This window comes from Artemia sp. Qi Xiang Cuo, chromosome 4, assembly GCF_049724085.1.
Source record: "Artemia sp. Qi Xiang Cuo chromosome 4, ASM4972408v1, whole genome shotgun sequence".
NCBI lineage: Eukaryota > Metazoa > Arthropoda > Branchiopoda > Anostraca > Artemiidae > Artemia > Artemia sp. Qi Xiang Cuo.
In genome coordinates this window covers 9,512,846-9,529,786 of record NC_142797.1, presented here as the reverse complement: position 1 = coordinate 9,529,786, position 16,941 = coordinate 9,512,846, and the positions used below count along the sequence as shown (strand labels likewise).

Here is a 16,941-nt window from a genome sequence, read left to right as displayed (position 1 = left end):
ATAGCACTGTGGCAACTGTCCGCGGTGGCAACCCTGACCTAAAGATAGGACAATATTCAAATTTACCTCATAAGCCTCGGAAACCTCTTGAAACTTCTTTCCAGAATTAGGATCAGACTTATTTGTATCAGGATGGTACTTCTTGGCTAGCTGATAATATGCCTTCTTGATTTCTTTGACTGAAGCATTTCGAGGAACACCCAGAATGTCATAATAGTCCTTTCTTGCCTGTTGATGACTATGTGACACGTGGAATTGTGATTTGAGAACTTTTGATAAGCTTGATGATTCTGAAACATAAGAGTTGAATAAAAGACATACACATATAAGGCCATACAGATTTCAATAGAGGCGCAAAATTTAATCCCTCCACCTCTAAGGCGGGACCAAGGGACCCTACAAGAACAAAATTAATGATTGGGCTTAAAAATACGGCTTTTGTCCCCCCCCCCCTCCTCTCGGATACATTCCATATAGTCACAAGCAGATTTTTACATTTTTTTTTCTTACCTAACCCTATTTCCCTACTCCATCCTTCTAACTAAGAGTATACAATTAAGAATACACATGCTCTTCTAACTAAAGATATATGTCTTCTAAAGTTAGCCTACATATTTTTTTTTCTTCCCTAGCCTTATTTCCCTACTGTATCTTTCTAACTAAGAGACCCCTATCGCATGTCAAACATTTGAAAATTCCAACGAAAAACAAGAATGTTTTTTTAACTAACCCTTTCAAAATTTACATACGTATGAGCTTGCTTAACCAGAAAGTGGTAAGTTATCTAACATTAAGTCAAAAAATTGCTGACTTTGAAGTTTTGTATATTCAAAAGCTTTCGAGTCCTTCATACGAAATACGGGCAGCAGTCACCCTGCTCTGCATCGGGATGGATCGGTGGCAGCTCCAAAATGTCAAAGATAGTCTGTAAGAAAAGTGGCATATTTGGAATCTATCAGGAAAAGCTAATTTGGTAGGTTGCTCGTTTTGTGGAACGAATCGAACACAAATTCTGTCATCCATTTGTCTGAATCCCCTTTTACCGGTAAAGAATTTGATCTAAATCAGGGATGACACGCCGGCAGCCAGCAGGCAAGAAACCAAGCAGTAAAAAAAAAAAATCCAACCTGGCTATTTTTCTTCATATTTTACAGGCTAATAGTCCAGTAAAAGTATGAAAACAAGGCCAAACCTCGGCATTTGCGAAACAGGAATGTTTATGGCACCAAAATGTTCAGAAAAATCCGCTTGAAAACATATACAAAATCGGTCCTGCAGAGATACCCCTTTTTTAAGGGAAAAGAGGGAAAAAACTGGGAAAATTTTTCAAATTTAAATTTATGAAATATTTTATGGATTGAAGGGTCGTTTTCTATTTATTCAAATATGGGAGACCAAAAATTACATTAAAAGGGGAAAATTTCACTATTTAGTAACTTAATTCTACCCTAAGAGAGGTCAGACAGAGATGAAAAATCAAAATCTTAATTTGTGCAGTATTTGGTGGATTGAAAGGTTGTTTACTATTAATCCAAGTCTGGGGAGACCGGAAATGACATCGAAGTTGAAAAATTCCGTCGCTTAGCACCTCATTCCTACTCTAGGCGAGGTCAGATGGGGTGAAAATACCATTTGCGGCATTATAATACCACAATATATAATTAAAAAAAAAATATATATATTCAAAGGTCATTTCCTATTAGTTGAAGCCCAGGGTGACCGAAAATGACATCAGAATAGAAAAATTCTATTATTTAGTACCCCATTGCCATCCTTTATTGCATGTTAGTGTGGGATGAAAAAACGGAATCTTAATTTGTGAAGTAGTCGTACATAAATGAACACAAAAATCTTCATAAAAAGTCGCTTAACAAAACATATAGAATCACTCAAAAACTGGGGCTGGAAGCTAGTCTGTCTGAAAGCCTGAAGACTGGGACTGGAAATTTTCATGAAACAATTATATGCCCATTATGACTGATATACCATCTGTCCCTGAAAGCCTTCTCAAACTGATTCACTGCAAATGTAAAGGTGATTATGATTGTCTTCAATGAACTTGCAAAAAGAGTGACATTCTGCACTATTGCTTGTAGCCAGTGCCATGGAACAAGCTGCCTCAACGTTTCTTTGGACCATTATGATCTTGATAACATGTGGTTAAGCCAAATTTATGTTTTATTCATAGCGCTTTAATCAAAACGAAGTTGTGATCCTTTCAGTCATGGTAATTGAAAACCAAGTTGTGATATTGAAATGTTCTGCTACACTGTTCTTTGCTTTAGTTTTTACTTTTCATTTTTTTTTTACAATAATAACATTAAAACCAAAAGTAGGCAAATAGCAAAAAAGGGTATTTTCATCCCCCTCTGACCTTGCTTAGGGGAGAAATGGGGTGCTAAATGATAGAATTTTCTAGTTCTAATGTCATTTTCGGTCTTCCTCAACATTAAATTATTAGGAAAGGACCTTTAAATTATATATTTTTCGATTATGTATGATATTGTTATAATACCACAAATGGTATTTTTATCCCTTCTGACCTTGCCTACCGTGGAAATGGGGTACTAAGCGATGGATTTTGTTTTTCTATACTGATGTCATTTTCGATCTCCCCAGACCTGAATTAATAGGAAATGTAAACAAAACTGGGCTGGTTTATGTACTGACAATAAAAATTCAATGATGGGGTACAATAGTTTTATGGCAAAACTGATCAGCGACAATGGAAATAAAGACTAAGAAAATTCAAAAAATAAAAATCGGTGGGTTAGTTGCATCTTACATCCTCGATTTTAACATCTGAATCTTAATGTATTTGCTGAACGTAGTGTATATTCTTGATTGTTTTAGACACAGGCTACGCTTTACAGGGACATAAACACGAATTTTCTCTGCAATGTTACACATCCCCAAGAGAAAAATTCCCTCCCCTTACTATGGGTATATATACCCATAACAACATCTTATGATTGTCTTGGCAAACGATCTCGTGTAAGAAAATCTCTATTCTCTCCTCCAATGGTCCCGCATTGTAGATACATGTACAGTAAGAAAATTTTGCTTTTAAGATGAGACATGGATAGTAAGAGGAATCCACAGCTGTACCACATATATGTCAACTATCCATAATAAATAACTAGTTCATAAGTGCAAAAGTGGAACCAAAAAGAAGTTACTGTCTATCCCTGTTTTTTAAATCTTTCAATAGGGAAGCATGGGCAAACGGAAGGGGGGCGGAGAGGAGGAGCTGCCCCCCCCCCGAAAAATCCAAATTTGCACTAGATATGGCTGAAAAAGCAGATGGCTGAAAAAGCAGTTGAAAAAACGTAGATGGCTAAAAAGGCAGTTGATAAAAGGTAGATGGTTGAAAAAGCTGGAAACAAACAGCTGGAATGACAGAATAAAAGTCAAACAAGAAGCAATTATCCATAATTTCTTGGAAAGATTTAGCTTTAATCCATGAAGATTGATTAATGCTGAAGCTTATTGATGATTTTTGGTGATTACTTATTAATAAAGATTTCATAGGTATGATAGAACTTACTGGCAATGTAAGGTTTTGTGAACAGCCAATATAACTTCAGCCCCCCGCCCTTCATCACAGAATCGGCTGCCCCCCCCTAGAGAAGAAGCTACGTACGCCCATGTAGGTAAGAAAGGAGTTTTAGATTCATAAACATATGTATACTTTGGATTACCCATTTCATCTAGTGTTGACAATGCTTTTAAATAAATTATATCATAATTTATGCTTTTAAATAATTGTTATGCTTTTAAATAATTAAATGCTTTTAAATAAATTATTAAATGAATGCTTTTAAATAAACTATTAAATAAATAAATTATATAATAAATAGTTTTCCAACTAAAATTGGACTGCAAGATATTAATTTGTACCATTCGAACAGCAAGTTAAAAATTTGCTATAATCAGAAAGAAGATTACGATAAACTAAAACAGGAACAGATATCCAAGTCAGAAAGAACCAAGTAAAACCAAAAAGAGCTGTAAAATTCGTATTGTGCCAAAAAAAAAATTCTAGATGTACTGCATTGTACCAGGGCTTCTAAAGCTTCAAGAGCTCCTATCATCACAGCTGAAAGCTGTGATCCCTCACGTCTCTTCGCCATTTAAGCAACATACCATTATAAAGGAGTGTCATATCTACTTTACAGCTCTAGACGTATTTGCTGAAACCTTAAATTAATTTACCACTCAGAATATGTCTGTCTCGGTGGCCGGCGTTTACCCCCCCCCCCAAGTAAAAAACCCCCCCCCCCCGTGGAAAATAAGGCTTTCCAAATTTAAGAATTTTATTTGCGTTTTATTTTTTTAATTACCGTTGGGGGAAGGAATTTTGGTACTTGTGTATTATGCACCATTCACTCAAGTTTAAGCTGTGCAAAATTCGAGAACACACCGGTTTTTTCGTTAGTTTCTTTGTTACTTTAGAAATAAATATGGGCTATAGATGTGCACATTAGGGGGGGGGGGGCATAGTGGGTCTGCAAGCAAAATGTGTTTGGTACAATTATTGCCAAATATAGCCTACAGCCATGAACACAGTAAAATAACATAAATGAAAGACACAAATAACATAAACTTTGATCAGCGATCTTCATAAAACATTTAAATGATACACTACATTAACCTAATAATAGTGCTTAATACTTGGAAAAACGGTCATTGAAAAAAAAACATTTGACACTTGGAAGAAACACTTAAATGAAACATTACATTTACTTTATACTGGGATTTTTTTGATTTTTTTTTTTTTTTAGTTTAAAAAATTTCCATATACCTCGCTATTCTTCTGTAATTTTTTAGTGGCCATATACCTAGAAAGAATTTTTTTCTGACTTCAAACTATCCAGATACTTTACCCCCCCCCTCCTACATGCAAATATATAGCCCCAATTATATATTTCCCATATGTTCTGCCACTTGTCTTTGTCTTGTCTTGCGCTAAGCTGTAAAAAACTAAGGAAAAAACCAGTTTTGTTCTCGAGTTTTACACAGCATAAACTTGAGTGAATTGCCCATAATCCACATGTCTTAGCTTAATTTTGATGATTGTTCCCCTATATTTTGTTTCTTCTTCAATTTTTTTTTTTTTTAATTTGGCACCCACTACTGTCAAAAATTGCAAACGTTGATTGGAAGGCCTTTTCAACAAAAATAAATTTGTGTTTTTTTTTTCTACGTTTTTAAGATATGTAAGGAGTGTGAATTGTTCTTTCTCCCGTTCTTTAGCACTTTTCAACAAAACTAAAAAAAAACTCAAATAAAAGTTTCAAATGCAGAAACCTTATTTTCCACAGGGGGAGGGTATTTTCCAAGGAGAGAGTATTTTCCATGGAGATTACTTTCCGTGGAGGGGGGGCATTTTCCGGGGGAATTTCCGCGTTGGGGTATTTTACAGGTTTTAAACACCCCGGGGTGTTTTACAGGGGTTTAAACGCCCCCCCCCCCCCCATTCACTATATTCATTTATGATATTTTATTATGTTCATGACCATATATTTGGCTTTAAAATACACTTGTTTTTATATCTATCTAATATGCGGAATAATTGAACCAAACACATATTGCATGCAGACCTGCTATTCTTTACCCCCCCCCCCTAATACATAAATATATAGCCCCAATTTATTTCTGAAGTAAAGAAAAAACTAACGAAAAAATCGGTGGATTCTCAAATTTTACACAGCATAAACTTGAGTGAGTGGCGCATAATACACAAGTACCAAAATTCCTTCCCCCTACAGAAATTAAAAAAATAAAACTCAAATAAAATTCTCAAACTTAAAATCCTTATTTTGCCACAAGGGGGGGGATATTTTCCGGAGGGAGTATTTACCAGGTGTATTTTCCGGCGGAAGGGTATTTTCCGCAGGGGGATATTTTCCGAGGAAGTATTTTCCAGGGGGGGGGGGTAAACGCCTAGAACCGTCTGTCTCTTCCCAACCATTTAATGTGACAGCTGAGAATGGTCCTCAATGTCCAAGGACCAACCAAAGTTAATCACTGGTCTCCTTTCTGGTTAAAGAAAGACATTTTGACTCATCATCTTGGTTTACTGAAGCATTGTGCTGCCTAAGTAAAGAGAGATGTGGGCACAATGTATTATTTCTTTATTTTTTGGGTTTTGGGTTTGGACCAGGGCACTTTGTATCAAACCAGTTGTTGTAGAAACTTCAAAAAGGGTTCAGTTGATTTGAAATCGAAATTGCTAGTGTCCTTTTTAATAGTCAAAAGTGATTGGAGGGCAACTAGCCCCTCTCCCATGCCCGCCATTTCCCCAAACATATTCAATAAAAATTTTGAGATAGCCAATTTGTTCAACATAGCTGAAAATTTCAGAAACTATGTATTTGAGGATGACAACCCCCCTACAGCTCTCAGGGCAAGGGTTGTAAGTTATGTCCTGGCACATTTAAGGTTTATATAGAAAGGGTGATCGCAAATCAGAAGTTCTAGTTCCCCTTTTTAAGATTCAAAGTGATCAAAGGGTGGACACCCCATGACCCACACCTCATATTTTCCTGAAATGCCTCTGATAGAAATTTTGAGATGGCCATTCAGTCAAAGAAACTTTGGAAACTGCTCATTTGATTGGACATTGAAAGAGCCAGTACCCTTTTTAATAGTCAAAAGTGATTGGAGGGCAGCTAACTCGTCTCCCACTCCCACCATTTCCCCAAACACACCCAATAAAAATTTTGAGGTAACCATTTTGTTCAAATAATTTCTTAGACCACACTGCTTTTCCATTTACAAAAAATTAAACAAGAAAAACGGGTTTTAATTTCTATAAAGCAGTGAATACAAACACTTAATTAAACAAAAATACTCCGAATATTTCGGCCCCACATCCGGGAGCCTTTCTCAACGGAAAAAAAAAACAGAAAAAATTTCTTACATCAACATAAAAAACATACTAAACAAACAAAAGAAAAAATATAAATAAATAGGGAAAGAAAACTCACATGTTTAATAAACAATTCCATTCACTGGCATATGAACAAAAACAACTATTTATATTTTTTTGAACATACATTTTTACAGTATATGAATGGAAATCTGTAGAAACACCAAAATTTATTGCTGCATAAGCTAAAACAGTTGATGTTTGCTAACCCCCGGCCCTTACCCCATCATTAGATGTTCCAAGTTGATCGTTCAGGGTTTAAATTCCAAATTTAACGGATCTCTTTACTTGCAAGCATAGCTGCAGTTCGTTTACCTTTCCCAGCATTTAACCCAGTCTGACCTTTGTCCGCAAGGTCATCATTCGTATCCAAACTATTATCAAAAATAGTACTGGTTGAAAATTTTACCTGCATTTTAATTAAACTATTATAAGTCGAATTGATCCTAAAATCCCCTTCAACTCTATTGATACTAATACCCCCATATTATCTTTTTTGTTTCTATAATTTCCCTGAAGCTTTGTAAAAGTCCTGCAGACGGGTCTACTATTTTTGTTTGATGAAACAAAATACTGTGATGAGGAAAATTATAAACATGTTCTGCAACAGCTGACTCAAAAGTCTCCGGTGTTTTATTTTGTTTTTGAGAGCAATCTATGGCATTCTTGTGTTGCTGTAGCCTATTTTCTAAAATCTATTGTGTTCTTCCCACATAAAATTTACCACAAGAGCATGGAATTTTGTATACTCCCTTTTGCAAATTTCTTGGTACCTTGTCTTTCCCTTTATTTAACAACGAGCTTTTAGTTTTTCCTGATTTAAATGCTGTATTTATATTATGTTTTTTAATTCTCTTCTTAATTTTTGAGACAATATTGGGATAAAAGGCAAAGTTATGTAATTTGCTTCTTGATTTGACCCATCTTCTTCTAATATTTTTGGTTCCGTAACTTTTCTTTTCCTTTTTTCAATTATTGGAGAAATCATATTTTCCGGATAGCCATTACCTACTAGAATATCCTTAATAAAAATTAGTTCATTGCTTATGTATTCTGGTGATGCTAATTTTAATACCCTATCAACTAAAGAAATAACCAAACGCCTTTTTACCTGGATTGGATGATTTGATGCAAAAGACAAGTAATGGTTGTTATTAGTTGGTTTATGGTAAATTGAAAACGCTAGTTTGTTATTATTTCTATGGATCAAAATATCAAGAAATGGTAACTTATTATCTGTTTCCTTTTCAATTGTAAAAATTAATTCTCCTCCCAGATTATTTAAATGTTCCAAAAAACCTTCAATTTCTGATTCCCCAGGATTCCAAATAACTAAAATATCATTCATATATTTGCCCCAAAATTTAGGTTTTAAAAAATATGTTTCTATAGCTAAATTTTCTACATACTGTACATAAATATTTGCTAACAACGGACTTAAAGGCCCTCCCATTGCCAATCCCCTACTTTGATGGTAAAAATTATCTCTAAACGTGAAGTAATTAGTATACCTGCTAGTTATTCTGACTAAATTTAATATAGTTTCCAGTTCAATTCCCAAAGATAATTCTTCTATCTCATTTTTATGTTCCTTATGTTTTTTGGATAAAATACTAAACAATTTATCAAAAGGACTCTATGTATAAATTGATTTTATATCAAAACGGAACAATCTAGATTCTTCTGATATTTCTATACTTATAAGTTTATCTTTTAAAAATTCCGAGTTTTTTATATACGACTCTTGGAGTTATAATAAAGGTTTAAGTGTCATTACTGCCCATTTCTCGATTGTTACCGTTGGGAATTGGTTGTTGAAACAATAGGTCTTAAAGGGATACCTGTTTTATGTATTTTTGGCAAACCATATATTCTAGGGCTAACTGATCCCCTTGGAAAGAACTTGTAATACATCTGGGGTGTGATACTTCCATTTGTTTTAAGGTCTTCTAAATCTTTTCTTAATCTTTTAACATACAATTCAGTTGGATCTGAGTTAAGGTTTTTATATGTTGAAGTATCACTTAGAATTGTTTCTATTTTACTATCATAATCATCTTTTTCTAGGATTATTGATTTATAATAATTCGATTTATAATAATATTTATAATAATATTTTAATATAAATAATATTTATCAATTCGATTTATAATAGTTTAATTAAAAAGCAGGTAAAATTTTCAACCAGAACTATTTTTAATAATAGTCCGGATACGAAAGATGACCTTGCAGAGGAAAGGTAAACAAACTGCAGCTAAGCTTGCAAGCAAACGAATCTGTTCAATTTATAATTCAAACATTGGGTGATGAACTTGTGAGATCTATTTAGGGGTTATGGGCCGGGGGTTAGCTGACCTTTATTGTTTTAGTTTAAGTATAAATATATTTTCATTTTTTTATAGATTTCCATTTATATACTGTGAGAAGGCGTGTTCCAATCAATATAAACATTCGATTTTCTTATACGCCAGTGAATGGAATTGTTTATTTAATTTGTGAGTTTTCTTTTCCTATTTATTTATATTTTTTCTTTTGTTTGTTTAGTATGTTTTTTATGTTGATGTAAAAAAAAAATTTTGTTTTTTTTTTTCCATTTAGAAAGGCTCCCGGATGTGGGGCCAAAATATTTGGAGTATTTTTGTTTAATTAAGTGTTTGTATTCACTGCTTTATAGAAATTAAAACCCATTTTTCTTATTTAATTTTTTGCATTTTGTTCAACATAATTGAAAGGTCTAGAAATTATATCTTTGAGGATTACAACCCCCCAAAGCCCTTAGAACAAGGGCTGTGAGTTTTGAACACATAAACTTTCAAATGGGGATAAATCCATTTATTTAGACAGTGAAAAAACAGGTACAAAAGTCCGGATATTTTGATCACATATATAGTGACTGTCTTCAGTAGAAATATTAAAATAATGAAATTGAAACTAGTATATTTATACACAACAAAATAAATAACTTTTTGGGTCATTCACAAAATAATGAACTTCCAGATCATTCACAAGGTTATTTTCAGAGAGAGTTCATTGACAAAATTCATTTAAAATCTTAATGTAAATTTCCTTCTTTAATGTTGCCCAAATGTAACACAAATTTTCAATGAAGGTGGAAGTCTTCTGCATCTTCTAATTGCAAACCAAATGTTGAGTTTATAGTTGTTTACAGGGTTGGTCTCATTTCCTCATATATACAACGTAACACCATAAATTGGGTATTGTTTTCTTAGACCACACTGATGTTCTATGACAAACTAATGAACTTTCAAATGGGGATAAATATAAATTTGTTCTATAATGGGGATTTATTTTTTTGTCATAGAATGACAGTGTGGTCTAAGAAACAATACCTAATTTAAGGTGTTAAGTCAAAAATAAATGTATTTTGTTTTCAGTAAAGTGCAAATTATGTTCTGATTGCCAATCTAACAAGCCCCTTCCAAAGTTCATGATCACACATGATCACACTTTCTATATATACCTTATGGGGAGTGTCTGGATGGGGAGTGTCTTTTTGGGAAAATGTTTCCCATGCAAAGGTTTATTATTACATCTTTTTTTTCTTTTCTTTTTGTAAAACAGAGGTACAACATTCCTCTCCTGTTTCAGTTTCCAGTTTGTCCTTTTTTAGAAGGAGCAAGTACAGTACCTTAGCTTCTTTAAAAATTATTCTCAGGGCTCTTTTTTGAATGGATTCAATTTTTTCTGATTCATCACAGGAGATGCTAGGGTGCCAAACTCGACAAGCATATTCAAGATGTGGGTGGTCAAGAGCAGTATAAATCCTTGAAGAATGGGATGGGGGGACATTAAATTTATTCAAGAGCTTAAGGAGAGACATGGAAGCATTAGCTCTATGGACAATATCTTTAATATGGATACCCCACTTTAAATTAGACAAAAATGTAACCCCAAGTAATATAAGGGAAGACACAGAAATATCTGGGGGGACAGGGGTGAGGCAAGGGGGTTAAGTTTTAAGGAAACATATTGGCATTATCATACATTTAGAGGTGTTTATTCTCATGTCTAAGTCTGCAGTGTCATCTGCAATATCATTGAGGATGCTCATAGGGTTGCTTACTAAGTTTCTGTAGCAGGTTTCAACAACCATTAGGTCATCCACAAATTTCAATCTGTTAGGAAATTCATTAACAAGGCTATTTATCATAACAGAAAAAAGGAGAGGACCTATGAGAGTACCATTGTGGGTTCTCCATTGGTACCTCCATTAGTACCTAGGGGTTCTCCATTGTGAACAAGGAGGAGATTGGAATATTGATTCTGATATTTGACTACCTGTGATCTATTTGATAAAAAGGAGGCAACCAATTTAACCAGGAAATAATCAATATTGAAACCAGTTACAAGTTTCTCAACTAAAATATTGTGGTTAACAAGGTCACATGCTTTTTGAAGGTTATAAGAAATTAAATTTAGCCAGCAATTAGGTTTTTTGAGAATTTTCCCAATTGAGTTGATAAGAAAAACAATGTAATGGGAAGTAGAAGTGGATTGGATGTTCCTAAATTGTCTCAAGTCAGTAAGAGGTAGGATTTTTTTTTCTTTTAGCCAATCTCCAAGAAATCTTTCATATAGTTTAGAGAATATAGAAACATTCTCTGAAAACATTCAATTTTTGCTAATTAGCACTTTTATGGGTTGATTACTGAATGGTTTGTCACTGGAGCACTTCTTAAAATCTTTTTTCAGTGAAAGAAATTATATATTTATTGTTTAGCTTTATGTGAAAGGTAGTGTTATTTCATTGAGATCATGCAAATTATAAATATTGGACCAATCCTCAGCACTCAGCCATGTTCCAAAAGAAAGAAGGGCAGCATTTTGAAGGGGGCAGTAAGAGCTATAAGTTACTGAGAATGAGTGCTTAAAATAAAAATGGGGGAGGGGGATAGGAGAAGAGAAAAATGATAACTCCTATCCAATGGAGGCAAAGCTGAGGGGGGACTGTAAAGATTATTCAGATTAGTTAGAATGACATCTAGTGAGGTATTTCTCCTAGTTGTTGGTATTTTAACTATTTGCTTAACTTTTAGAGAGAAGCAAATTGAATTCATCTTAAGTTCATTGGTGTCACCAACCAGGAAAGTCCAGCATTTGAGTACTTAGATATAACAAAATCAGCACTGGTCTGCCACTGTTGAAGAAATTTGCATTTTGCATCAATGTTTTGGTTTGGCTAGTAATAGAAGACAACTAATGCAATGATATTATAGAGATGGGGGAGTACTTTAGGTCTAATACTTAGCCAAAGGATTTCATCATTCTCAGATAAATTAGGAACAGGAATAATTTTAGGAAAAAGGTTGCATTTAGTAAAAAGCATGATGCCACCTCTTTTTTTTCCAATTAGGTGTTCCAAAAGAGAGAATTTAATAAATTCAAAATAGTTTGACAAACAAAGACCTTTGGTTATGAGACTGTACTTCTGTAGCAGCTATAATGTCAATCTGATTTAATTCTGATAGCACCTTGAGTTCAGTACATTTCTCAAAATTAAGGCTTTTGGCATTGGTGATTAGAAATTTTGGAAATTTAAAGCAACTGGGGAAATGTGACTGTTGTTGAGTTTCAGTAATTCTTGTGATGGGTTTTAATTTTGGGCTCTGGGATGGTGTGGATAATTTTTGGGGAGACTATTTATTACAGGATAATTTTTGCATCTAGGAACTCAACCAGAGTCACATCAGTAGGGTACCCACAGGGAATAAAGAGCAAGGGATGTTGGAAAAGTTTCCTGGTGATACAAGAAGAAGTCAAATTGGGAGTGTTCTTTATAGGGGGGGGGGGGGCTAAGGCAAGATGATGCTGGGAAGTAGGGTATCTTCATCAAGATGAAGTAGGGTATCTGAGAGAGCAGGGGTCAGTTTTATTTTGGCAAATAAGGGATGGAGGCCAGAACCAGTTATGAATTTTTTTTGGATACACAGATAGAATTTATGTCAATGGGATGTGGATTTTTGGGGAAAATGTGAGTAAAGGGAAGTTTGGGGATAGTCCAAATTGGGTAACATGATCTGAAAGATTGGGTTGTCCATCCTACTCAACTACTGACTGATGCCAACTTCATCATAATGAGTGTCTTGCTAGGAGGCTGATGCTGCTTTGGGCTTAAATTGCATCTCTCCAGCAGAACTCTCTTATGGCATGTCACAGGGCCCTAATACAGTGATGAAATTTTGCCATCATTGACCTGGAGCACAACAGATCCTGTATGGACCTTAATTGCTCCAAAGTGTGAATTAAGGTAATTTTGTTAGGCTGCTTAAAAACTGCTGTTTTGCCTATATGTCAAAAAATATTAAAGCTGACAAAAGAAACATGGGAGATAGAAAATAGAGAAATTTTTCTCTGGGAGATAGAAAATAGAGAAGTTTCAAAAAATTTTTATCCAACTTAATTGTGACAAATCAATGCTAGCAGATCATATAACTTTAAGAAAATGGATTTTATAATGAAATAGTAAGTCTGAAATTTTTTTTTAACCCTTTTTATACCAAAAACCATAGAAAAAAATTATCATTTTCAAGAGTCCAAAAAAGGCTTAAAGCTGAATTTGTAAGAAAACTGAGTATTATATTCAGAAAGAGCTGGCATCAAATGGTAAGTTCATTTTATTTGTAGGTCAATATTTACCAAATTATGATGCAAACTACAAATTTTTTTTTGACTGCCTAGGAATAACACTGTCATGTATGCTTTCTTCTAAGCCCTAGAAATAAGAAAAAGGAAGAGATATGCTAGTAGCTTGGCAATAACTTCCTGGGGTATATTTCATGCCCAGGATTCAGTCCTGGAAGAAAGTTTCATTCTCCTAACTAAACTAACTGGTAAATTTCTAACTTTAAAGGCTACAAAATTTCATTTTTGTTACCACACGAAGAAGTTTCAACACTAGTTAAGTTATTGAAAAGTGGTTAAAATATATCACTAATTTAAAATAAGTTATTCATGAGTAGCATAGCCTATTCTAAAAATACTGATTTATAAAAATTCAAACCTCATTTATTAGGCAACTCAAATATAAACCTTTTTCCTACCATTTCAAGTTTTTTGAATACTATTGACAAAAATAGCACTGAATTTTGCAATTCAAAACTTTGCCATCAACAATTCAGAGTATATTCTAGGCTAATTCAGGGTATATATTTGCACATTAGGAGAATGGGGATAGGTAAATTTCATGGTAAATTTGCAGTTGTTCATAGGGCCTATAATTTAGCTAGGATCAAAGTGAAAACATCATTTGATGCCTTTTTTATGTTCTTTCATTAACCATATAAATACCTTGGTAAATTTCTACCCTATGCATAAAGTGAATACACCACTCAATGCCTTTTTTTATGCTGATTACGAATATAGTAATCATTTTTATTGGAAATGAATTTCAGCCTCCCCCCCTTATAGGCTAGCTATATGCCAATTCAGGGTTTATATTTCTACAACCTAACCTAACCCTGAATTGGCATATATAGGGGGGGGCTGAAATTCATTTCCAATACAAATGATTAGCTTATTATATTCATAATCAGCATAAAAAAGGCATCAAATGGTGTATTCACTTTATTCCTAACTCAATAATATGATTTGGTAGAAATTTACCAATATCTTTGGGGCCCCTTTAAGGAATCAAGATGCAATGAGCCCCAGAAGCCATTCTTGAATTAGGAATTTACCATTTTTTGGGAACTGCCTTTTTTATTCAATGCACAATAAAAGATTGAGGACTTACCTTCTTTAGACAGGATATTATTAAACAATGTCCTGTTCCCATGGTTGCAAGAGCTGCTAGATATTAAAGAAACACTTCTACAATTACTTTTGTTCAATATTGCGCCTCCACAAAACGATGGTGATGTCAATATCCTAATACATTTTGTAGAACTTGCCATAGTGCAATTTGTTTTAAAATCTACTAATGTTTCGCTAGTTCTTCTAATAATGTGATAAACGTGACGGCCATCTATACCATGGAAGTAATATGAGGATAAAAAATTCCCAAATGAGTGAATTTCGGTTGATTAAATCAGCATATTTTGCATAAACTTCATAGATAGGAATGAATATCTTTAAATCGTAACAGAATAAATATTTTAATGCTTTCTCGAAAACTGCTGTTTAATAACTTAAAAGTCTACCTTACCTTAAATTATATTATGAAAACGTAGAAGGATGGCGTCTAAACCAGAATAAGGGCCATAACCATGAAATCATTTTATAAACAGATTTATATTGTGATCGACTGAACAAATAAGATTCCAAAAGCCTTAATATTCATCACTTTAAGCAGGTATAAGTCGTTAATAGTGTATCTGCAATAATAGTAGAATATGGTATAGGAAGGGTATACCTTTTTACAGTAGCAGTACACTGACTAAGATGACGTATCGCTCTGGTTTACCCATGATCCGCAAGAGTGCAAAATTATTCTATAAAGGTTCTGAGAAAAATGTTCTGTATAAAATTTTTTAAGACGAAATTTTTCACACGTTTAATTGAAATCTCAAGATCTGAAAGATTCATTTTGGTAGAAGTAAATTTACGATATTTCATACCAAGTATAGACTATATACCTTGCAATTTTATAAGAAGTACTATTGTGAAACTTTTTAGTTTCACACGGTATGATTACAGTACAACACATCATGTTTTTAACATTTTCAATAAAACAAAGCTGTAGTCTTGATCATTTTTCAATTTTACAAGTTCTTTAGGCACGGCATCACTGTAAAAGTGTGTTTTATTGGTGTGTGACTTGTTAAAAACACATAAGCAGAAGGCTATACAATTTTTTCTGCAATTTTTTCTATTGAAAAAATTGTTCCTGTATGTAAAACTTGCACGCCTTTTATCTCCTATCTTCTTGATTTTCAAAACTTTTGAAAAAGAGCATTATGTAACACTTGAAATGTAAACATCCAAACATTATAATTTAAAGACAACAGTGTTATTTAGTGAATATGAAATAGGAACAAAATTAGCCACGGATTATCCCTTCACATCTTAATTCCGCTACGTTTCTAAATCAGTGCAAAGATATTTTAAAGTACAGGCAATTTTTTTTCATTTTTTCCATGAAAATACCAAAGAAAAGCAGTTTTTCAGTGTAACTACCCCAAAAAAGGTATTTTCTAAATACAGGGGAACAAATGAGCCCCCCCCCCCACCGTCCCCCACTCCCACACTGGCCCTGGTTGCGGGTACTAAATTTAACAAAAATGAATCGTGACTTAGGAATAAGGCTAAGTGGTTGGGGGGCTGGTTTGAGAATTCTTTGTCCAAGGGGCATGGTTTCAATCTCAGGCATAGCCAGTAATTCGGTTTGCGACAGGAGTCAGTTGCGTGACCCTGTAATCTCAGTCAGAGTTGACCTATCTCTAAATGGATACCTGGAGAATTCTGGGGAAGGTAAACAGGAAGGGTATGCGAAAGCACAAGATGGTTGGCCCCCAGCCCCCCTTTGCATTTCCTGGTTGAAGGGCCACGAAACGGAGATCAGCACCGCCGGTTTGGGCCTTAAGGGTCTAGTACCGTCTCACTTACTTACTTAGGAATAGGCAAAATCAGCTGAAAATATATGACTTCAAATCAAAGGTGTAGATTTCCTTTGAAGGAACAGATTTTTTTTTTTTAGAAACAAAAAGATTTGTAATGATTGAATTTTTATGACAAACAGCGTTGTCAAATTTATTAATTTTGTTTTTTTATTGAATTTCATAATTCAATTAGGCAACATTGAAGAAATGTGGAACTGTCTTTGTAATTTCATAGTTTTGATACAAACAGCAGAAAATATATTGGGGATTCAAAAGTTCTTGTTTGGGGTGTAAGACCATGAAAACCTATTGCATCTGCTAGAATTTGCATCCGCCGGAATTCTCTCTGCGGAGATATTGATGTTTAGTGGCACAAAATGGCAGAAAATACCACTTTGCTGTGATTTATGGAGATGGGAGGGGGGCTCAAAACCTCGTGTTTAGGGTTTT

At 34.1% G+C, this 16,941-nt stretch overlaps 1 protein-coding gene across 2 annotated transcripts in view; it reads right to left on the bottom strand.

Annotated features, from left to right (window-relative positions):
- LOC148952764 (dnaJ homolog l(2)tid, mitochondrial-like) overlaps positions 1-14,869 on the bottom strand; it is an 83,512-nt gene extending 68,643 nt beyond the window's left edge. For both annotated transcript variants that reach the window (XM_089087413.1, XM_089087412.1), the window contains exons 1-2: positions 14,688-14,869; positions 67-290 (exon numbers count right to left, since the gene is read on the bottom strand). In XM_089087413.1, the coding sequence (XP_088943539.1) occupies positions 67-290; positions 14,688-14,847 (384 nt within the window). In that variant the 5' untranslated portion in view covers positions 14,848-14,869. The remainder of the gene's footprint in view (positions 1-66; positions 291-14,687) is intronic.
- Between the last annotated feature and the right edge of the window lie 2,072 nt (positions 14,870-16,941).